The 24,130-nt window shown below is 42.1% G+C and overlaps 2 protein-coding genes across 3 annotated transcripts in view; one reads left to right on the forward strand and one right to left on the reverse strand.

The window, feature by feature from the left end:
• The window catches only part of LOC309642270 (uncharacterized protein), a 45,203-nt gene extending 34,704 nt beyond the window's left edge, over nt 1-10,499 (reverse strand). The window contains exon 1 of the mRNA XM_082423527.1: nt 1,114-10,499. Coding sequence (XP_082279653.1) covers nt 1,114-1,118 — 5 coding nt within the window. The 5' untranslated portion in view covers nt 1,119-10,499. The remainder of the gene's footprint in view (nt 1-1,113) is intronic.
• Nucleotides 1-24,130, forward strand: part of LIPA (lipase A, lysosomal acid type) — a 105,110-nt gene that overhangs the window by 22,248 nt on the left and 58,732 nt on the right. The gene's annotated exons all lie outside the window — the stretch shown is intronic.

Raw genomic sequence — 24,130 nt, forward strand, 5'->3', positions numbered from 1 at the left:
AAGGAACTCTCCAGAGCCGTGCTTCTCACACTTTAGTGTGCACAAGGACCAAATCACCTGAGGATCTTGTTAGAATGCTGATCTGGATTCAGTAGGTCTGGGATGCTGCCTTTGTAGCAACCTCCCAGGGGGTGTTAGGTTTGAACCACACTGAGTAGCAAGGTTCTGGGAAGATTTCACTTTTTGGCAGTGAATTCCAATCACCAGTTTCTCATCCCTAAAACATCCCTTAAAGAGGCAAGCCTTGCTTTATGTCAACATCCCACCCCTCCCACTCCCTACCCACTTTGGGCTTCCTCCACTCACATTTATCCATGTACAATGCAGGAAGCATTTAGCGTGTGAATGAAGTACCTGCTGTCCCCTTTAAATACATATTTCTTTCCTAGGCCTTATTTCTGATCTGTTCAATCAGGATTTCTGAATGCAGGGCCCAGTAATTTGCATTCTAATAGAGCACTCAGGTCGGGTGTAGTACAGGGAATCTGCTACGCAGTTTGAGAGACTCTGTGACACTTACTCCCTGTTTATAGTTCACACGGGAGGTCTAGCAGGTCGGTAAGAAGATGGTTCACGTAGACATATTCCCCAATCCTGTCAGAGCACATTTCAAGGCAAAAGGGACTTCATTATGAAGTTTCATAGTGCTGAACTAATCCTTAGCACATTTGCCGAGAAGTAAGCATGCTTTTAAAATAACCACAGCAACCATAACAAAACACACAAAGCTCTGATTTTGTCTGATTTTCAAATATAAGAAACAACAGGGGGACCGGGACCTGCAGCAACTTTCCTACAGGCCCCAGCTCTCATTGACCAGATTTTGCCTGAAAGGATCTGAGCATGCCCTCGTAGGCTCTCTCAACATCCCTTCCCAGCTGCCAGCTCTGCTGGGAGCACATCCCTCAGCTCCTGACTCTGTAAATCAGGAAAAGCCACAGAAATAAAAGTGCATGAATTGGTAAGATAGATTAGATAGATGTTAGATGATTAGTGAAATGCATATTTAATCTACTAGCAAAAACTGAATCAGCATAATTCAGGAAGTTGCACTCAAGAACAAGATTTGGGAGAGATTCTCAACTTCCTATCAGAGAACCAGGGAATATTTACCTCATGATGGCTGTCTCCCTGCAATTCTGAAAAGCTGGGGTTCAGGCCGATGTTATTTTCTGCGGTGGGTTGCAAGCCAATGCAGAGGAGGTTTCCACTCAGGATGCTAGCTGTTAGGTCTGTGCTTTTATAGAGTAGAAAAGGAAAGCAAAACTGAGGCAGTGCTATCAGGATTCCTGCTGAGGAGAAACTGAAACTGAACATGCAGAGCTGAGCTCAGTTCTCCACTGGGAGTACCATTCTACGCAGATTCTGCAACTGTGCTTGAGAGTTTGAAAGAAGGCATTGTCGATGCCATACACATTATAGGCTCTCCTCCCAGAGATTCAGATGCAACCTAGGGGTGGGATTGGGCTCCGGACTCTGCATTTTAACAAGCACCCTGGAAATTCTGCTGCAGAAGTCCCTGCATGTGTCTTGAGAAGCATAGTCCTGGAGGTGTTTTGTTTTGTTTTGCTTGGGCAGTACGGTATGCGGGCTCTTAGTTCCCCCACCAGGGGGATTGGACGCATGCCCCCTGCAATGGAAGTGAAGAGTATTAACCACTGGACTGCCAGGGAAGTCCCTGGAGGTCTTTTGAAAAGCAGTTTCCCATTTACTTGTGGGAGATCATGTAATGTATCAAACAGTGAGTCAGACATCTAGAAGAAAGGAAAATAACCACAGAAAGCCTGGACTTCGGTTTTCTCTTTGACCAGCTCTGGGGTATTTCTTGAATCACATCACAGCCTCATTTCCTCACTTCTAAAATAGCCTGGAATAAATTTCCTTTTTTCTTCCATCCAAATGATAGGAAACTGTGCCGTAGGGAGATCCACTTTTACCTTCGTCTCAGGTGTGGCTCTGGGCACTCTAAGAACTGATCCTCCCTCTCCAAATAGGGACCCGAGGGTCCAGACCTCCGGGTCCCTGCCCCTCCTCTCTAATGTGAGCATAATTAAAAGCATTAATACATTTCACCCGTTTGGCCTTTGTACCCTGAAGAAGCTCAGCCCCGGAGTTTGGCACCTTAGTAATGACCCTGCTCTGACACACTTTCTATATGACTTCTTGGCCAAGTAATTTGCCCTCTGAGGCCCATTTTTCTCATCTAGAAAATGAGGCTAATAAAAAAGAATAGCGTTCCCTTCCTAGGGCTACTGGGAGGATGATAATAGATAATGCGTGTAGAGCCCTGGACAGAGTGCACTTCTAACTACTGATCACAAGGAAACTGTTACTGCCATGATCGCTGGCATATCAGTGTTATAATTTTAAGTGAATTCTGAGTGTGCAAAGGGGCCAACAGAGTTCCTCAGTGGATGGGGCAGAGGAGGGCACTCATTAGCCAGCTAGCAGGTATGAGGTGTTTCCCCACGTGGCTTCCCCGTTTGGAAATTTTTAGCACAGCTGAGAAGGAACGGCCTAACTTGCCCCTGTCCCTACAGCCTCTGGGAACAGGGCACCTTGATGTGGGCTTCAGTCCAGCATAGTCCAGAGAGCCTCCCTCAGACTTCCTCAGGTCCGTGGCTCTGGACACACCCAAGCACAGATCACTGCCCAACTTCTTAGGCAGACTGGCTACCAAGGCACTGGGCGGGGCTAGGTTTTTCTTGTCAACTCATTCATGCAGACATGATTCACCATCACTCATGACTGGGAGCCCATCATATAGGGAAAGTGACCTGAGGCATTTAGCAGTGAATTCCTCTTATCCACCCCATCCCCAGATACAAGCCTGCAGAGCATTCGGGAGCCCTTGGATGGCCCTGTCCTCATTCCCTGAATGGTCACTAGGATGCTACCTCCCCAGCCAGTCAGCCCCTCAATCCCTTCCCATAGGTGTTTGATGGGGAAGTTTTCCTTTTCTCTCAGCTGTATTTTTCCTGAGGCTCTAACTGATGTTAGAACTCGAGCAGGTCTATATGCATCTTTGAAAATCAAGTTTACTAAGATTATACTTTACATATAATAAAATGTACCCATTTAAAGTGTAGTTTGATGAATTTTGACAGATGTATATACCCATGTAACCACCACCACTATCTCCCTATAGACTATTTGCATCATCCCCTGTGTACCCTCCTAGTCAAGCCCAGTCTCACCCTCCACCATACCCAGGCAACCATTGCTCTGCTTTCCTTCATTAGAAATTAGATCAGTATTAGGAAAGAGATTAGGTCATTATGTTTTGAAGAGAAATTATTTTCTGCTGCCCACAAGTTCTCATTACAGCAATAAAAATAAACTCTCAGCTTCCAGTTTGTTTTCATATAAGAAATGGAAAAAATGTCCATCTGTAAGGATTGTTTTCTCCACTTCCCACCTTGAAGTGATCAAACTTTCAGGGCAAAATTCCCAACATGAGTTGCCTTTTTACTACCAATTTCATCTTTAATAACACCTGCTTAAAAGAAATGCTTCCTTTTAAAATGACAAGAAGAAAGCCTCTTAGTTCTTTCAAAGAAAACAACAGAAAAGCCTCAAAAGAGTAATTTGCTTAGATCTGACTTTGAACCAGCAAACTTTGTACCTGATTGGACCTAACCACTCCTGCCAAGCCTCCCTCACATCCAGCTCCTGGCTCCCAGCTCCACCGGTGAAGCTTAGGGAGTCTGAGTGCACACACCAGAAAAAGTCACAGAAATAAAAAGTACCCATATTGGTAAAGGCATGTTTAGTCCACAAGCAACAGGGCAACTCTGGAACTTGCCTGCACCCAAGAAGCTCAGCTTACAGTTTGGTTTCAAGATCGAGGGTGCTTGCGAGGTATCTCGCTGACCTCATGGTGGTGATCTGTTCTCTGCTGTTCTGAAAAGCTGGGGTCCAAGCTGATTTGCTCTTCAGAAATCTTTCATGTCTACCTCAAGTAAATACTGAAGAAGCTATATAAGAGGGACGTGGGGTAGGGAGAATGCATCAACTGATGCTTTCTCCCAGTCTCTGAGTGACTGCCTTTATGAAAGAGAAGAGGATTTGGAAAGTGAAACTGATTTAAAATCAAGAGGAGGAAAAGGAAATTTAAGGATATGTCATGACTCAGTAGAAGTAAATTGTTTAAAAATCATGACTGCGGACTTCCCTGGCGGTATCGTGGTTAAGACTCTGTGCTTCCACTGCAGGGGGCATGGGTTCCATCCCTGGTGGGGGAACTAAGATCCCACAAGCCTCGGGGCGCAGCAAAAAAAAAAAAAAAAAAAAAAAAATCACACTCCCAGGAATCTGACCCTAACTCTAGGGTGGGTCCCAGGAAATTGCATTTTTAATAAAGTCTGTAGGAGATTCTGATGTAGGGGTTTTTGGGAGCACATATTGTGAAAGACTGCTCCAGAAATATGTTGTAAAAAGTAACTTCGTCAAGTCAATTTACTTGTGGGAGACAATTTGCACCTTGAGACCTGGATTTAATTCTGTGTGTTATTTACTAGCTCTGGGATTATCCATGAGTCAAATCACTGAGCCTGATTTTTTTTTTTTTCCCCTATGCTAAATATAAGAAGACAAGCCCTGGAGTAAACCCTGAGCACTTTCAATCTCTGAGGTCTAAGGCAATCGTTCAGTTTTTCCAGCTATAAAATGGGAAATAGTAACACATATAATATTGTTGGCTAGCTGCCTAGCTGATAAATTTACATATTTATGCTTTAAGCTCTGAAGGAGTGACAATACCCTGAGAGATTTTTTTTAAAATAAAATTTTCTATGATGTAAATATCCGTGAAAATATAGGGAGTATAGTTCTCACGGCTGATTTGAAGATGAAGGAATTGTCAGTTGCGTAGGAGAAAGGCTCCCTCCATTCTGAAGCTGCAGAAGGTAGAGATGCTTGTGTAACAAAACTCACACCTGTTTGTTTTTTCCCAACAATGGGAGTACCATAAGATACTTTGAATTCAGAGACTGTGTTATGTCCAGCCAAAGTAACCTGCAACTGGGAAAGGCTGTAATTCTGTTGGTTGTCTGACTTAACAATTTGTTATCCTGGTAGTGATAAAGTGACATCCCTTTATACCTTTTATAGTGTCACCCAGGTAAGAGGGGCCCCTGCTTTTGGCCCTGTGCTTTAGAGGGCCCACATACCACAGACACACAAAATGTAAATTTGTTAAGGAACACATGGCGTCTCTGTTACTGAGCATCTGGTGCTTAATCCTGGGATAGCGAGGCTTGAAGCCTTAAACGTCCCACATACCACAGACACACAAAATGTAAATTTGTTAAGGAACACATGGCATCTCTGTTACTGAGAAACTGGTGCTTAATCCTGGCATAGCGAGACTTGAAACCTTAAACATCCAGCCCAGGGAAACTGTGTCTCTATCTCTTGCCTTCTTTGCTCAAAGAAAAAGGAAATTGTGTCATGAAAATTTCTGTGTTGTGAGGGTGCTGATTTTAGGGATAGACACTACTTTGAAGTGCAGAAATGATCGGAAGTGGTGAGATCAGAGAAAAGGCAAATTTACTGAACTGGCCAAAGCCTTCCTCTCAGCCTGAATGCAATAGATCTTACATTATGAAGTTATTTTCCAGTACAGTTGCACCAGCTGCCCATTTCTTGCTGCTTTTCTTGCTCTAATTCCTGGCTTACGCAGCACTCATGAATTAGCGTGGTATTTGCAACAGCTGCATATGGTTGTTGAATAACATTCTGTGTGTTAAGAAATTCGTAGTGTGCTTAAATTTGTACACATGTACATTGAGACTTACACAGTGAATCACATTTTCTTCTGCTTTTAAACTCTTCCTCTGTGCCAATTTTCTGATGAATGGTTCCTGAGAATGGGTATTTAAAAATAAAACAAGTGGGACCAGATTTTCATACCCACACCTTACTCAGAAAATAGAATATAGAATTTCTCCAACATGTCTCTTGAGTGCAAAAGTAATGATGGTACTTAAAATGTTAGTAATAAGAAGGGCACAACACAGTGCCAACAAACTTAGAGGTTAAAAATAGAAGGTGATGAAAGGAAAGCTTGCTTTCTTTGTATACATTTATAACAAGAGTACTCATTCTTTTTTTAAATAGCCATATTGAAATATAATCCACATACCGTACAATTCACCCATTTAAACTATACAATTCAGTAGTTTCAGCATTTCACAGAGCTGTGCAACCGTCACCACAGTCAATTTTAGAATATTCTCATTACCCGAAAAAGAAGCCCTACCCCCCTTTGCTGTCATCTCCAGTTCTCCCATCCCTCCCAGGCCTAGGCAACCACTAATCTACTTTCTGTCTCTTATAGATTTGCCTACTTTGGACATTTCATATAAATAGAATCATACAATACGTGACCTTTTGTGACTGGCTTATTTCATTTAGCATAATATTTTCAAATTTCATCTATGTTGTAGCATGTGTCAGTAAGTACTTTATTTTTATTGCTGAATACTATTCCACTGTATGGAGATACTTTATTTAATACATCAGTTCGTCAGCTGATGGATCCACCCTTTGGCTATTGTGAATACTACTATAAACATTCATGTACAAATTTATGTGAATGTGTGTTTCCCTTTCTCTTGGGTATATACCTAGGAATAAAATGGCTGGGTCATGTGGTAATTCTGTGTTTAACCATTTGAGGAACTGCCAAACTGTTTTTCCAAAGGCACTGTACCATTTTTACAGAAAAGATTTTAGTCAGTTTCCCTCTTTGTGGCCTCCCAAGAAGGTGTAGATTACCAGTAATGAGGCAACTATGCTGTAAATCATAAGGAAATTTTGTAATTAGTCAAATCAAGTTACTTCCTTCCCCCAAAAGAGATGATGGGGGAAATGGTGGAGGAAGGGAGGAAACAGGAGTACGTGGTCTCTCGTTGGAACCCACATTTTCCACATTGGCATCCAGGGTTGTCGCTGCACATGGTATAGGGATCCCAACACGGTCCTATCCGTGTTTATCTTCAGGATTCTCGCACTTGCATGCTTCCAGTCGCACTGGACACACATTGTGCAAGTCAGCTGACGTGAAGTGGAAAGAAAGATGAAAGTTCTGGGGAAAAGGGGGCTGGGGGCAGAGGCTGATGAGTCTTTTGCTGAGGATTCTGAGGCTGAGGAATAGTTAGTATCACTTAGAGCCCAGGCAGGATGAGAGAAATTCTCCTCACTCCTTCATGGGCATCAACACACTTGAGAACGTCGTTGGCAGGGATATCAGCACTCTCCAGGTGACAATCAAATACAGAGAATGACGAGCTGTATTGGAGCAGTTTTGTGGGCAGAAGACATTGTGGGTGCTGGAGCCATGCAAGAGGCAGATGTTATCAGATAAGTCTGACAGACTTGTTCATCCACACTTAGGAGACACCTGTTGGGGGCTTGTTATTTATCTGGTGAGTATCTGAGGGGAGGGAAATGCACTGAGAGATATGGTTAAGAGCCAGGGAATTACAAGTCATTCCAATTAATGTGGCTCCATTTGTTATTTCTGGATAGTGAGATTTCAGGAAACAAGAGCTACATACATAATTGTTTTGATTGTTTTCCAATCATTTCTCTTAGCTTTAAGTCCTCGAATAAATATTAAGTGTAATATGACATACATCTCTTCCCTACCCTTTCTACCTTTTTTCCTTTTGGGCTCCTGTTCCAGCAAGGGTTTTGGTGGCATGACATGCAAGGACAAGGTCACATACACCTGGGGTACCTTCTTTAGCACTCCGCAGGTGCCGATGGTCCTCTCTCAAGGTCAGCATGCCTGCCCATCTTACCCTCCACTCAGAACACTCCCAGTTTTTCTCCTCAGGCACCAGATCCGATAATAAGTTACTCAGACCAAGTGAGCTAAATCTTGCCCTGCAGTGGACACTTGTCCAAGTTAGTGCAATAGAATAAGTTTACCTTTGCCTTAGAATAAATTTACCTGGTGTGAATTGTATTTTCCACCAGAGGCCTCTTGAGAAACAAGAGAGACTTCATGGCTTCCTGTCTCTGTCTGTTCTTTACTTAACAGAAAAAATCCTCCCACGTGTGTGTAGATTGCCTCCAGGATGGGGCCTAAAACAGAATTGGAGATACTCCTCATTTCTCCTAATGGACATCAGAAGAGGAGAGAGAATGTGGGTGGAAGCACAAGATGTTAACAAGATCTAGCAGAGAGAAGGGCAGCAGCCCACCTGCTTCCCTATGGGGGCAGGGTGTTTATGTACACGGGGTGCTTGGTGGTGGTGTCAGGGTGTAAGCTGAAGCCCTGGACTCTTAAAGCTGTAGAAGAAATGGTTGTTCTATCCAGTGGTCATGAAGTTAGACCAGTCTGTGTTACATGGAACCAGTTCATGCTCAGTGTAGCATTGTATTTATCAGTAGTTGAGTCTGGAAGATTTAAGGTACAGCAACATTTCAGAAAAACCAGAACACGCCCTTATGTTCCATCACATCTAAGTTATTTATTAATTAAATCGATGACTTTTTCAGGCATCCACACTATGTATACTGATGATCTCAAGTGCACACCACGCTATTTTTAAAACAAAAAATATTCACTATACTGTGCATTAAACCTCCAGGTCTTATTTATCTGCCGGTTGGAAGTTTATACCCTTAAACTACATCTCTCCTATTTCCCCCACACCCCAGCCCCTGATAACCACCATTTACATTTAAATTAATCCCAACAGGCAATCATTTTGCAACCCAGAGGGTGACTGGTGGTCTCATGCTGGGTCAGCTGTTTTGATTCACACCAACCTTGATGTCTCTCCCTGGTCATTCAATATTTACCTAGAAAATCCCAATTGCCCCAGGCATACCATGGCTTTTGTGGTTTCCCTCAAGATTTTCAGGGTTAAATGAAGTTTTATATCACCTAATATACAATATTTCTAATGGGTGAAAAAAACCTCCATTATTATTTCCTAAGACCTTTCACTAGGTCCTTAACCACCAAATAATTCCTCTGTCCAGCCGCTTTCCTATCATCTTGAACCTGGGCTCATCAAAGCATTTTTGAATAAAGCAAGTCTTCATGTTATAAAGAAATTTTCCCAACAGTGCTAAGAAAATGAAATTTTCTCCATATGATTATAATCTACAATGACAAACCAGCATTCTCCTCTCCTTCTCTTTTGCCTACTCTTTCCCCATTCCTACTGGTAAGACATTTTTCCATATAAGTTTTAAAGAAAAGTATTAGTTTGGTTTCTAGCGTATTGTACAGAATCTACTTTTTAATCCTTCACATGCTGTGTTATGTTATGATTACAGGGGGGGCAGAAAGGAGGCGAAATCTCCCCACATGCCTCCTGGAACTCTTGTATTGTGGTTGCCTGACCCCATTTCTTCTAGATATGTTCCTTCTAGATTTGACCTGTTCTCTGCTCTCTTTTTCTAAAAACTCTCTTCCCCCTTCAGTTAATGGGACAGTTGGACTCATGTTGTTTGTAGAGTTTGTAGAGACAATCCTAGATGGAGGCTTTTCTGAGGAGGAGGGGGAAAAAGGCAGAAGGGAGAGAGAGAGGACACCCAGCCCTCTCTAGGCTTTGGTCCCCCAGCCTTTGGATGGACACAGCACATTAGTGTCTATGCAGGGTGTCGGGGAGGGGAAATTTCCCCTTACCCTTTGGGGTTCCTCTGGCTGATCTAATAATTAAATTGACACAAGACAAATGAACAGGAGAAAATCTAAGTTAATCTCATACATATGGAGGTCTCATAGATACAGCCTAAGAAGTGACCAAAGCAAGCAGCTTTTATACCTTTTAGACAAAGAAATAATAAATTTGTGAGGAATTGACAAGGCAAAGAAACTTGGGCTTGGGTACTAATTAGTGGAGAATCTAAGCAGACCTGGTTTACATAGCCTTCTCAGCCCTCAATTCCCTATCTCTGGCGACAAGGATGTCTCGCTACCTCCTGCTACAGTGAGGGTACCTTTCACATGGGAGATTTATTTCCTGCTTTCAGAGGAGGGTCAGAGTGTTCTTGCACTGGCTGTTTTCTCAAGCAACAAATTCAAAATAATCAATATGCCACTGGCATATTTTGGGGCAGCCTGCATTGAACTGTATCACAGGGCCAATCTGTACAGGATCTAAAATGACTCCAAGGATGGAAAAACATTGCTAAAAAGGACCACAGTGTTACAGGTGTGAGGTATCTGACTGCTTTATAGAAACATAGAAACAAACCCAAGACATCACCCAACAGAGGGAATGTCACAGTGCCAACTGCTCCCAAGAGGTCAATCGGGAAATAGCCCCTTTACTGAGCCCCAGGACCTGCCCCCAATCTAGTCCCCCTCCCAGAACTCCCTGAGCAATTCAAGTGCTAACACTTGCCCAGCAGAGTTTCTCCTTAACCCTGATCCAGTACTGTTGCCAGGGTCTAAGTCCATGCCTATGCCATACCAGTTGTTAAATATTTTGAATACCAACTTGGTGGAAGGGTTTCAGCTCCCTTGCAGCAGTAGCCCTATGGGTACCACATTCCGATTCCTTATTCCTCAGCTAAAGATGCTAAAGGGATGAGGTTTCCAGAGTCCAGACCCCTCTCAGAGTTTTTCTCTGCTAGCTGCATTTCTCCGTTCAGTCCCTGAAGAAACGCCAAGAGATGCAAAGCCTTAGGATCTGCTCCGTTTTTTGAGAGCTTGATTTTGGCAAATCTTTGCAGTCTGTTTCCATTTTTTCTCTCTCCTTTGACTCCTGGTTTATTTTCACACCCGTCATAAAATGGTGGATGGCATTGTCTTCACACTTCATTTGATACAGCTGAGAGTTGCCATATCGCAGATGGAGCACTTGTTTGGCTACAGGAGGAAGCTCTTTGCTGAATTCTTTTTGAAAGTAATACTCGCATAGGGAACTCTACCTAATGCACTGTGGTCACCTAAATGGGAGGGAAGTCCAAAAGGGAGGGGATATCTGTATGTGTCTGGCTGATTCATTTTGTTGTGCAGTAGAGGCTAACACAACATTGTAAAACAACCATACTCCAAAAACATTAATTAAAAAAAATTTTTTTAAAGAATATCCTTTCCTTTTATTTTTCTCTTTCTATGTTTTGGCATATGTGTTCATTAAATACACAGGGAAGCAGAAATTGGGTGACTGTGGGCAGCAGAAGAACTAGGGAGAGGGTAGTGGGCAGGTCTCTGAGCCTGAGGCTCAGTTTCTCTGAATCAGGCAGTTTTTGTTAGGGATGCTGGCCCTCAGGTTTCTGCTTGTGAGGGCCTCTGCAGGGGCAGCCAAATCCATGGGAACTGATTTCAGTGGAGGTTTGATCTTCTGTAGTTTTAAAGAAGTAATTGTTAAAATAGAAAAGTTCAGAAAAAAATGAGAATATAGACTGTCAAAATAACCAAAGGACCAAACAAAACCAATCTGATAAAAGCTCCGAAAGTTTGGATAGACAAAATCAATTAAGGATTTATGACGAGTTCAAATAATTTAGACAGGAAAATAGGAAGTAATAAAGATAAATTAAGGAGAATTAAGGAATTTAAAACATAGATGATAAAATGGAGTTGAAGTTCAGACAGACAATGAGGAGATTAAAATCATGATGGCAAAACAATAAAAGAGTAGGAAATTATAAAGCTGAAATTTCAAATACAAAAGCAAAATGCTAGGTAAGAAGGAAGAATAGAAATGAAGAGCAATGCAATGTCTTACTTCTTTGGCAATTTCTGTTCTTAACATCTCACTGAGTTGATCTATTAATAATTTTGTACTTGTTGTTTTCATTTTCCTTTGAAATTTAACTTTTACCCTCCTATGGTGTGCTTTTGAAGGAGTTCAGAACAAGTCTTCCCAAAATGTGCCACTTGGGCAAGTGGACTGTTTTGAGCGGAAAGCAATCAAGACCCAGTCAATTCAAGAAAAACTCTGACGTCTCCCTTAATTGCCTAAAAGAATTTGGATAGAGGACCTAGTCCAGGAAGAGAATTATCACGAGAGATAACTGTGAAGAATATGGGCTAGGGGTGATAAGCTGGGGAGACCTGGGCTGAGCCTGGAGATCAAATTCCTCTCTGTGTCCCATTGTCTCTGATGGCATGGCAAACACTTGTTTGCCAAATATTTGCTCTTCCCATCTTCCTGTGAATTGTCTTCCACCCTTTGCAGTCCCTGACCCTTACCCCCTTCTCCTCGGCTCAGAATAGCACGTAAGCCTCAATTGCCTGACTGCCTGTGGGTCTCATATTCTTGTGGGACCCCCGTATGTCCATAATTAAATTTGTTTTCCTCCTGCTAATCTGTTTTATGTTAATTTGATTATTAGACCAACCAAAGAACCAAGAAGCGTACAGGAAAAATATTTTCCTCCCCTACACTTTCATAAAAGGGGGCAAGAAGTGCGGCTAGAGAAGGAGGCTTACAAGGCAGCTAGCATTTTCCTTATGGGAAGTGCTCTTCTTCCTTGAGGGTGCCTTTGCAACTCTTCTGGAAAGATTTTTCATTCCTTTGTGTTGGTCCACTAAATAAATAAATAAACAAATAAGCAAAAACCAACGGAAACAGCAAATAAATAAAACCCCTATCTTGAATAAATTTGGAAATAAAAATCATTCATTGCCCTAAATTGTTTTTCAACATTGCCTATGTATTAAGTCCCTGAAATGTTGTTTATTCTTAAACAACTTAAATTTTTTTTTCATGGTATATATTAATCAGCTGTCTTATCAGGGGCCGATAGTCTATATATTATGGATTCTGACATAGACAACCAATAGAAAACTGGGCAGTCTTGTGATATGGCAAGGATCACTCTTGAAATACTTCTCTAACTGGAAGATTATAGTCCCTCATTTTCTTCCTACCCCCTGTCTTTCACTTTTTATACCTCCCCTCAATTTGATTAGACCAAGACTGGGCACCCGAACTCGAGTGGAAGCTGGAAATGGAACTGAGAAGGAGGGAGTGAGTGAGTCTTCCCTAGTCTTTATATGTTAAGAAGAGTGCTGTGCACGGTGGGATCTGATGGTGGCCCTATTCTGTATTATATGCTGCAGAGAGAGTGACCCAGATGCACACGGAGAAGACCCCAGTGAATAGGTCCCCCAAGCTCCCCAGTGTCCCGTTCTAGTCCTCCTGGGGTCATTCTTGTCCTGTGCATGGATTCTAGGAACTTTAAATCAGTTTCTGCTCATTTCTGTTACTTGTAACAAATGGAGATGTAATTACCCCAAGTAGAATAAACAAAAAAACAGGAGGGAAAAACTCTCTGTCTTTTCAAAGCCCCGGACAGGTCTTAGTGAAGAGCCAGGTTGTCTGAGCCTCTTGATGTAACATGGCAGATGTGGGCCAGGAGAGTGCCTCACTTGGTATCTGACTTTGTAATGACAGCAGACTCCCTTTGTAAAGTTCATGTCCAATCTGGTCTCTCTTCCTTCTCAGTAAGGTTACAGGAAGATTCCCTTAGCACATGAGCTCTTTAGCTCCTTTCTCATTGTATACAGGGAACAGAGAGAGTGAATACAGTTGAGATTATCTCTAACATACAAAACATATAGTCAATTATGCATTTGCAAGATAGAGACATTTAATATATACACGTATGTGAAATTCTTTTGAGTAGGCATTCAAAAGGCATCCAATTTCACTGTGTGGTTTTGAGTTTTTATTTCTATTGGTAAATCAGAAGCTGCTCCCAGATACTTGCTTCCTGGACTCAGACTTGTGAGATTTGTGCCCTAGATGCCCCTAGAAATTCCAAATATTTACACAGCAAACGACTTCTTCCCTTGCTTCTTGTCTGGATGAAAGCCACAGTCACACCATCTACCAGGCATAGAGCCAGTGCTGACACCACATTGTCTTAGAGCAGTACCAGCACCACTGGGGTGGGAGGGGCCTACTGGAAATGCACATCTTTGGATCCCAAACCAGTCCTACCAAATCAGAGTCTCGGGGTTTGGGGGAAAGTATTTAAGCTCAAGTATCAGTCTTTAATAAGCTCTCTGTGGATCTTATACATGCTCGAGCTTGAGAACTACTGTCTTAGACCACAGGAGTGATGCCTGTTGACAATCGCTATAGCTAAAGAATCAAAGGAAATGAGAAGAAGGACTGATAGGTCTGTGTTATTATGGGAAAGATTCTAAGAGAAGACCATGCTAAAATTCTACGAAATAGGAACAAGGTTTCTAAAGATTCTGAGTTACTATAGAAACAGACATCTGAAAGTGTCTCAAATTATTTTTTTTTTTCCTATCAGGCAGACATGCTGACTAATAGTGAAAATATCATACTTCCTCTAGGAAGTAAGTACTGGGGCTGGTACTCCTGGATTCTGGAGCTGCCAGGACTGAGGCTTAGGCATCCAGTCTGACTACCCCACCCTCAATCTGGAGAAAATAGAATAGAAAGCTCCCTTCCTACTCAATGAGCTAACACTTTCTCCCCAGGGAAATCTGATGTTTCTGGGGTATGAGGGGATTTTAGAGGTGGGGACTATTTTCTTCAAGCAGTCCATCTCCAATTCATACTTCAGGTAGGAGGACGCTAGCCAATCAGTAGAATTTTGGGGTAAAACATATTTCTGTTATTTTGCCAGCCCTAACGCAAATCTGAGATGAATGAGCACATTAAAAGTAAAATCCACCTTAGCATGAAGTGGGATTGCTACCCTGAGTACACTTTTAACAATATCTGCTAAAAAGAGATCTTTTGTTAAATAAGAATCTTATTAAAAGCCCCTCACTTATTCGTTTCAAATAAGAAACATAGGACTGTCTACAGGAGCAATTCCCCCAGATCCATCTTTAAATGAAGCACCTGCTTAATTTAATCTCTCTCTGTCTCTCTCTGCCACCTACCTTTCTGCTTCGCTCTTCTCTGACCTCAGTTCTCTGCTTCCCTGTGAGAGATGACTGTAGGAAGCTTGACAGTGTGAGGCAGAAATAACTTAGGAGTACACAAGCCAGCATCCTAAAGACAAATATATGACCTACAGAGACAGATGAGTAGTAAGGCTATAAACAAACACTAAAGCTAAACAATTCAGGAAATTGCCTTTTAGGAGCATGGCTATTTAAGATTCGCTTTCCACAACAAAAATGAGTAGACATTTTCAACACAGTCAGAGAAGAGAGGGTCTTTGCCTCATGATTGCCGTGCACTTCTCAGCTGTTCTGAAAGGCTGCAGTTCAGGCTACTGTGCTCTTCAGAGGTCTTCCTCCTCTGCTTCAACTGAATGTTAGGGACCTCTATAGGGAAGCATCACCAGGTTCATTTGCCTAAATAGACTTTAGGAAAGAGAAATTGAAACTGTAAAGGGAAATTGGCAGGGCTCTAAAAGGAAATGAATCTTAAGTGTTGGGTAAGAGCCAAGCCCATGGGGTACCCTCCTTCCCCACCCCCTGCAGTGAGTCAGAACTTCTTTGTGAATTGTTTTGATGTCTTACATCAGCTGCCATCAAGGGAGCCCAACTCAGGGAAGGATACATTTCCCAAACACTCTGCCTCATTATTGGAATGTTAACCCATCTTCACTCTGTCCACCCTTATCACCAGGATGACCTGCTGGCCCCTGTAATGAGCACTTATGTAACTTCCACAGGGCAGGGGAGTTTCATCTGTTTCACTTACTGCTGAATCTCTAGTTCCTGCAGTAATACCTGGCACATGGCAGGCATTCAAAAAGTAGTAGTTGAATGAGTGAATACATGATTAGAACCATGGGCTCTGATGTCAGTCTATCTAGATTTGAAACCAGGCTCCATTTATATGCTGGAAATTACTGAATGTCTCTGTGCTTTAGTTTCTTTCCCTGTGAAATGGGGATACTACCGCTACCCTATGGTGTTTGTTGTGAGGATCAAATAGCTTAATACATGAAATGCCATTAGAATAATGCCTGGAACATAATAAGTGAATATCAGTTTTTATTATAATTAGTAACTAAAATCATGAACCAAAGAGACCAGAAGGAAAACTTCTAATGTTTGCCTTTTCCAGAGCTTTAGCTGACATTCCGCGATCCATCACGATCACTAACCTAAGCCAAACAATTCCTAACATCTCTACACATTCTTGGCTTCCCTGAGCTCCACACTTTGAATCCCCGTGGGTCACCTTAGTATTTAGCATCTGCACATCTCAATTTGCAGCCAGAGTGGTTTGTTATGATAGAGGAAATGTGCTTTATCCTTATTCATATCCTGAATCATAAAGGGATTACAGTGTACATAGACTCAAGAGGGAAAAGGTAACCACACCAGGTGTCTTTGAGGTCAGGAAATTGCACAGAGTGTAGGTGAAACATTCCCAGTAAAACTGAGGTTGCTGATGCAGGTTATCCAGTTTTGGGGAAAGCATTATTTATCGTGGATTTTTCTGCGCAGGGCAGGGTGGAAGCAGAAGCTATGCTTCGTGACAGTTCCCTACCCTTTTATTAGGCCACACAGCTAAGCCTATCCCAGTTGGTAACGCTTACTCGTAGGTCTCACTCAAGAGTTACAAGTTCTAGTTCTATTTACAAGTGGTATGATGTATTTATAGAAATGCAGGCTAGATGTACAAGAAATGCTGAAATAGGAAACTAGAACACTGTGGCTTTTGTTTTGGTTTTTGGAATTTGCATTCAAGAAGACTATTGGATAGAAATGTTTAAATCTTGTCAATAAAGGTCCTGGCTGGGGAGAAGCACAGAGAAGGCACATGGCCACTGTGTTTTGAAGTGCGTAGAGGTACTGATTTATTCTTCAGAAATCTGTGTGGCCAGTGCCTGTGTATGATGCTTTCGCAATAGGAATGCATCAGCAGATGAGGCTGCTGGGTTAGTTTGAGAGTACATGGTGTGATTGCAAAATAGAAACTGGAAAGGAAAATCAACTCACTCCTAGCAGTATTTCTGTTTAGAGGAAAATAAAACTTAGTGAGAGTTCTGATTACTAGCTTGTTAGCAATATTTATGTGTCTGTGTCCTAAAATATAGGCCTAGGGCTGCCCCTGTCTCAGTCTAGACTAAGAGAGAGTCCTTATTTGCTGTTCCCAAGAATGAGGAAAGCCACCTTGAGGGGCTGCATCAGCTACAAAGTGGTATAATGCCTTAGTTCTCACACTGTCATCAACCCCCAGCAGTACCAGCGTCACCTGGGAACCTGCTATAAGGGCAGATTTTCAGGCTCCATTCCAGACCACGCGAACCAGAAATTCTAGGGGTGGGGTCAAGCAACTCATGGACCAATTAGATGTAAGAGAAGGTTGGGAAATGTAGTCCAGACTGGAAAGCCCCCTTCCCAATGACAGCATCATGCTATGGAGGTGGGAGCACTAATTTGGGTGGGCCATGAGTATCCTACTCTAGCCCTAAATACCCACACTGTACCCTTCTTCCCAAACACGGAACCTTCCCAAGGAAGTCAGCCCTTGCGAATCAAGGCAATCATTGCACCCAGCTCGTGATCAGAGATCTCTGGGTGATTCACTGTCCTCCCCAGTGATCTGGTTGTGACTCCTTGTGGTCTGGTGATTAAAAAAACTAAAAGACTAGATAAGGCTAGATAACTCGTGTGTACCACATGCAATGGTGGGGTGTGATAACTGTAATAAACACTCTCAGTTGAAAAAAAAGGGAACTTGGAGGAATCTCAGAGGTCACAAGTCCGTAGCAATGATGAAATTCTGCTAGATAAGCATTTTGAAGATCCTCTATCCTGGCAATGGTGGAAGTTTCTTAGTTAGACCCTGATTTTGCTCTCTGATGGGAACTATTTTGCCATTGTTCTCCATATCCCTGACTCCAACCTCTGGGAGTTCTTTTTTGACATTTACTCTCTTATTCTCACCTCTTCTGCCTGGGCTAGGGGTTCTGTTTTTACCTTTTTGGTCTCAGAGACTCCTATACTCACATAGAACTTTTGTTGGTAGCATCCCTAAGGAGAGCATTTATTCAAACATTAATACCCTCAAGGAATGCCTCAAGTATTTGTCAGTGTTTGGTTCTGAGAATAAAAAGAGTATGAAAAGTAGATTATCATGGAAGCGTTGGTAGGTAAAAGAGAGATGAAAAAGACCACCTAAAAAGGTAAAAGGGATAGCAAGAGTAGTCAGCAAACGTGTGGATTAAGTGTTCTCAGCATGGATATGAATTCCTGAAAAAAAACTTGAAATTAGCAGTAGGAACATTTCCACCTCTTTCATCAGCTGCCTCCCCAGGTCTCTGGCAAAGCTTCTAGGGTACTTCACGGTTTCCAACCAATCTTTGCATCTGCCTTTAGACCCTTTTGTACTAACTATAGTGCTGCAGGCAGAGACCCCCAGACTCATGCAAGGCCAAGCAACACCAGCTAAAATTGCCCCTCAAAGTCAGGGAAGGTAAGTATCACTATGAAATAAAAACCCTGGTCCCTGCCTTTCTAGAGTTTACAATCTGATTTCAAGATTAAACTTTCACACATCTGAAGACAGAGAGGCAAGCCCTTCAAAACTGAAAAGCACATGGAATGGACGAAGCTAATATTGGGAAATGAGACAGCTGAAGGCTGTGTGTGTTATCAACAGAAGCACAATATTGTAGTGTGAACTGTTAAAGATGTGTGCTTTTCATTTTGGTACCCCTTCATTTATCATGTTACTTGATACCCATTGGGAGCCCAAGACAAGTTTGCTGCACAGAAAGTAAATTCCCTAATACTGATAGCAGAAAAGAGCAGAGTAGGTTAGAGCAAACTTCCCAGGAGAGAGGTTAGAGCAAACTTCCCAGGAGATGATGAAATTTTTTAAAATGGGTTTTGGTAGATATAATTACGGGTTGGCGAAAAGAGAAGGCGTTTTGTGTACGTTTCGGGAAGGGGGGAGTGAGCAGATGGGTGGTGGTGGTAGAGATTAAGGCATGGGAAAAGATCTGGGAATGGAAACTAGTTAATTATGTGCAGAGATTTTCAAACATTGACTTGGGTGGCCTGCACACAGTTGAAACTCTTTGTAGAACGAACACTGATGAAGTAGTCACAGCATTCTGGTCTGATCAGCTTTGTTTTGAATATGTTTTGTTAGTTATGTTAGATGACTATGTAATATTTGCTTTGGACATCAAATTCAAAATTCAAAAAAATATACAGTTGAAAATAAGTCTCCCTTCTATTTGAACTCCCTAAGTTCCTTCTCTAGAAACTATTCCAGGAGGGAAAGGGGGGGTAGGAAGGGATAAACTGGAAGATTGGGACTGACACATATACACTACTTATATAAAATAGATAACTAATAAGGACCTACTGTATAGCACAGGGAACCCTACTCAGTACTCTGTAATGGCCTACATTTTGATTTTTAATGTTACATTCAAACCTAATTCGTTTTATAATGATTTTGAATTCTTTCACTTCCTAAAGGTACACAGTGTGCCCTCCTCTCACCAATAGCAGGTGGCATTTCAAGGATGTTTATTAAGCATGCAGAAGTGTGTTAATTGGTGTGAGGAAATGATCAAGCTCTATAGCTAAGACGAATGCATGCTACCATGTGTTCTATCATATGTAAAATATAATAGAACCTTGAGAAAGAAGATAGATAATGATAATAAAAATAAGAGCTAACATCTATTGGGCACTAATTACATGCCAGGCACTGTTCTAGGGGCTTTACTTGTATTAATTCACATAATCCTCACAACAACCCTGTAGGGCAGGAGCTATTATTTGCGGATGGGGCATTAAGTAACTTGTTCAAGGTCATATAGTTTATTAAGTGGTAGAGATAGAATTTGAACCCAGGCAGTCTAGCTTCAAAGCCTACACTCTTTTTTTTTGTTTGTTTTTATGATTATAGTTGATTTATAATATTGTGTTAGTTTCAGGTGTACAGCAAAGTGATTCAGTTATATATATATGTTTCAGATTATTTATGTATTTCAGATTATTTTTCATTAATAGGTTATTACCAGATACTGAATGTAGTTCCCTGTGTTATCTGGTAAGTCCTTGTTGCTTATCTATTTTATGTATAATAGTAGAAAACAGCATGGAGTTTCCTTTAAAAACTAAAAATAGAGCTACCATATGATCCAGCAATTCCATTCCTAGGCATATATCCAAAAAAGATGAAACTCTAATTAGAGAAGATACATGCACCCCAGTGTTCATAGCAGCTCTATGTACAGCCGCCAAGACATGGAAGCAACCTACGTGTTCATCAGCAGACGACTGGTTTAATCAAATGTGGTGTATATATATACATACACAATGGAATGTTATTCTGTGATAAAAAAGAATGAAATATTGCCATTTGCCGCAACATGGATGGACCTAGAGATTATCATACTAAGTGAAGTAAGTCAGAGAATGACAAATATTGTATCACTTATATGTGGAATCTAAAATATACAAATGAATCTAGATACAAAACAGAAACAGACTCACAGACATAAGAAACAAACTTATGGTTACCAAAGGGGAAAGCGGGGGAGGGATAAATTAGGAGTACAGGATTAACAGATACAAACTACTGTACATAAAATAGATAAGCTTCAAAGCCTACACTTGTAACTACTAGTCTAAAACTATAGATAGCAGCTATGTAAATATAATTCATTTGTTAATCAAACATTTGATTTGAAATACACACACATAGTGTGTGTGTATGCATGTACGTATCCACAAATGTTTGTTGAACAAACGAATGAATTTATATGTCTATCTATATGTCTGTTATTCCCTTGTTCAACAGTGAATATGGCCAGGTGCCATTTTAGGCACTAGAGACATAGCAGTGAAGAAGACACACAGGTCCTTACTCTCTCTCGGCTCACATTCCATTGGGAGAAGATAGCAATAAACTACAATTACGGGACCATACAAGAAAATATCCTTGCATGCTACTATCCTGTCATGATTACTGCTGTCCTGGTAAAATTAAAATTGGGAGTATTGATGGGTGCTAGGGGGGGTGGAGTTATTTTAGGGAGAGTAGTTTGAAAAAGACTCTGTAAGGAAGATACATTTAAGCTGTGACCTAAATGACAAGAAAGAACTAGGTGTTCAAAAATCTGGGGGTTAGGGGAAACCTTTCTAGGCATAAAGAAGAGCAACTGCAAAGGCCCTAAGGCAAAGATGAACTTGGCGTGTTTAAGAAAAGAAGGCTGGTGTGGATGCTGCAAGGGAGAGAATCCTGTGAGGTGAGTCAGAGAAGCGGACAGGGACCAGATCACATGCGGACCTTGACCTGCCGGATGGGATAAGGAGCCTGGCTCTCGTTCTTAGTGACATATGAAACCAAAGGGAGGGGTGTGTGTCGGGGGAGAGCTTAAGCAGAGGAGTGACTTGATATATATTTGAACAAGATCATTCTGGCTGCTGGATGGATTTTAGGAAGTCAAGTATGCAAACTGCTAGACCAGTTAGGGAGCTGTTGCTGGGGTCCAGGCAAGGAGTGATGGTGGATAGCAGAAGAGACCGGGAAAAGTGAACGTATTTGGGGTATATTTTGAATGTCAGGTCACCAGGGCTTGCTGATGATTGCATCTGGAGTATAAAGTAAAGAGAGAAATTAGGATTATAGTGAGTTTTTGACCTGAGCAACTTGAGGGGTGCTGGTAACACTGAGATGCAGAAGACAACAGGAAAAGTAGGTTTATGGGAGAAACCAAGGTTTCTGTTTTGAAATTGTCAAATTGAGATGCCTATTGGATATCCAAGTCAATAGCTGGCTATTTGAGCCTAGAGTTCAAAGGTCAAGGCTGGAGTGGTAAATCTGAAAGTCCTGAGCATGTAGGTAGTTCTGAAAGCCTTGGGTCTGAAAGCCATTACCTATAGAAAGAGTGTAGAGGTAGAGGAGAGGGCTGGCCCGGACGGAGCCTTGGGGCACAGGGACGGTCAGGGATTGGATAGAGGACGAAAAGCAGCAGAAGAGGCTGAGGAGTGGCTGGCGAGGAGGGAAGAAGGCCAGAAGGTGATGCTGCCCTAAGAACAAGTTAAAAAAAAATTTTAAAGTTCCACAGAGGAAGTGGTGGAGTTAGTGTCGTGCTCCGAACGCGGGCTGGGAAAGAATTTCCAGACACAGAGTATGTCAGAACAGTGAGTTTACTGAGAAACAAAGAGCAGATTTAGTGCGGAGTGCTGAAAATACAGCGGGCCGACTTCCTGACAAACCAAGGAGAGCCGACCCCTTTCGCAGGCTAGCAGCCAATTTTTATAGCCTCAAGAAAAAGAAAATTCCTGCTGGAAGGATGGCGTTAGGTGATTGGTCAGGATGCTATATGGTGAATATTTTACCTAATATGGAGTCGGGGAGCCGGCCGGTTTAGGTCAGAGCCCATGGCAACAGTTGCTATGGGGCTTGGTTAGTTCTGGAGATTTTTGTCCAGTGCCCTCGGTATAGGGGTCCACAGTTAATTCTTGAGAAAAAACTAGAACGGGGGCTTCCCTGGTGGCGCAGTGGTTGAGAATCTGCCTGCTAATGCAGGGGACACGGGTTCGAGCCCTGATCTGGGAAGATCCCACCTGCCGCGGAGCAACTGGGCCCGTGAGCCACAATTACTGAGCCTGCGCGTCTGGAGCCTGTGCTCCGCAACAAGAGAGGCCGCGATAGTGAGAGGCCCGCGCACTGCGATGAAGAATGGCCCCCGCTTGCCGCAACTAGAGGAAGCCCTCGCACAGAAACGAAGACCCAACACAGCCAAATAAATAAATAAATAATAATTAAAGGTGCTAATAATTAAAAAAAAAAAAAAAGAACTAGAACGAAGACAGAAAGGTAACCACTGGATTTGGCAGCACACTGATCATTGGCAACTTAGTGTGTAAAGATGTGAGTCAAAAGTGATGAAGTAAATGCTCCTTTGGGATGAGTTGAGGAGAAAACAAGAAGTGAGGAGACAATTCTTCTGAGAAGTTTCACTGTAAAAGCAGGAACTTGGGTGGCTATAGCTGGAGATGGCTGAGGGGAGATTATTTTTGAAAGTGGGTGGTATTAATGGATGTTTATGTGCTGATGAGAGTGACACAGTAGGGATGGAAAAACTGTGATACCAAAGAGCTGATAATTGCTGGAGAGAAGTCTTTAAGGAGGTGAAATGGGATGTGAACTAGAACAAAATTATGATGCTCGACCTTCTTTTTTTAAACACTAGGGATAATTCATCCAAACTATGCAAGAGAAGGCAGGCTGAAGGCATAGATTTAGGCAGGTAGAAGATTTGGTAGTGACACGTGAGGGTGGTTCTCTAAGTTTGCTTCCTAGGGAAGGTATACACCAAAATGTTAGCAATACTTTTTATCTTTATTTATTTCTCTGTGTTTCCTTCTCCTCTACCTCTAAGTTTTTGCTTTTGAGCATGCATTTCTGTAAACCAAGAAATGTAGACATTATGACTCCATGGAATCAGGACTCGATAGTTTCCACTTGCCCCTTCAGATCCACTCTGCATCCTTCTCCACCAGACTGTCACCGTCAGAGAGGGAGCTCCATGGTCTCTGGCCTCCCAGTGGGTTTGGCCAAAGGGAGACACAAAAGCTCAGAGGGAGGGAGTGGTATCCTCGAGTATTCACTTCTGGGGCTTCCACCCTGCAGAACTTTCCTCTCCTGAAGCCCACAGGTGCTGTCAGTTGGCCTTCTGTTTACAATTCTTTTTTTAGGTTCCTATAACTTCTCCTTTCTCTTGCGGCTTGGGGACCTAGTGTGTTATTAGCCCCAGGGTATTACATCACCTCTTCTTATCTCTGAACCCAAACCACTTCCTTATTCAACTTTCTTTAATTACTCAGCTTGAGTTCAACATCAGTTTCCTGCTAGGAACCTGAGTTACACAGAAAAAGAAAGAAAACCTTAAAAACCAAGACTCAGGACCTGAGAACTAATTGGCAGATGAAATTAGCACATTCTTTTTGTGACCTTGTGCAAGTTGTTTAGCCTTTCTGAGCTTAGATTTCTTATATCTTTTGTGAGGATTAAATGAGATACATATAAAGTGCCTGTAACATTGCCTGGCACATAGAAAGCATCTGAAAATGTTATTTGTTAGTACTGTTATCATTATGGGCAACAACAAGCTACATTAATCAAGTGAGGCCATTCACAGGGATCATCTTATTTGATACTCACAACAGCCCCAGGAGGTAGGTGGTCAATAACAACATTTTCAGATGAGGAACTGAAAG

The sequence above is a fragment of the Balaenoptera physalus genome (genome assembly GCF_965194825.1).
Source record: "Balaenoptera physalus genome assembly, chromosome: 14".
In the NCBI taxonomy this organism is placed as follows: Eukaryota; Metazoa; Chordata; class Mammalia; order Artiodactyla; family Balaenopteridae; genus Balaenoptera; species Balaenoptera physalus.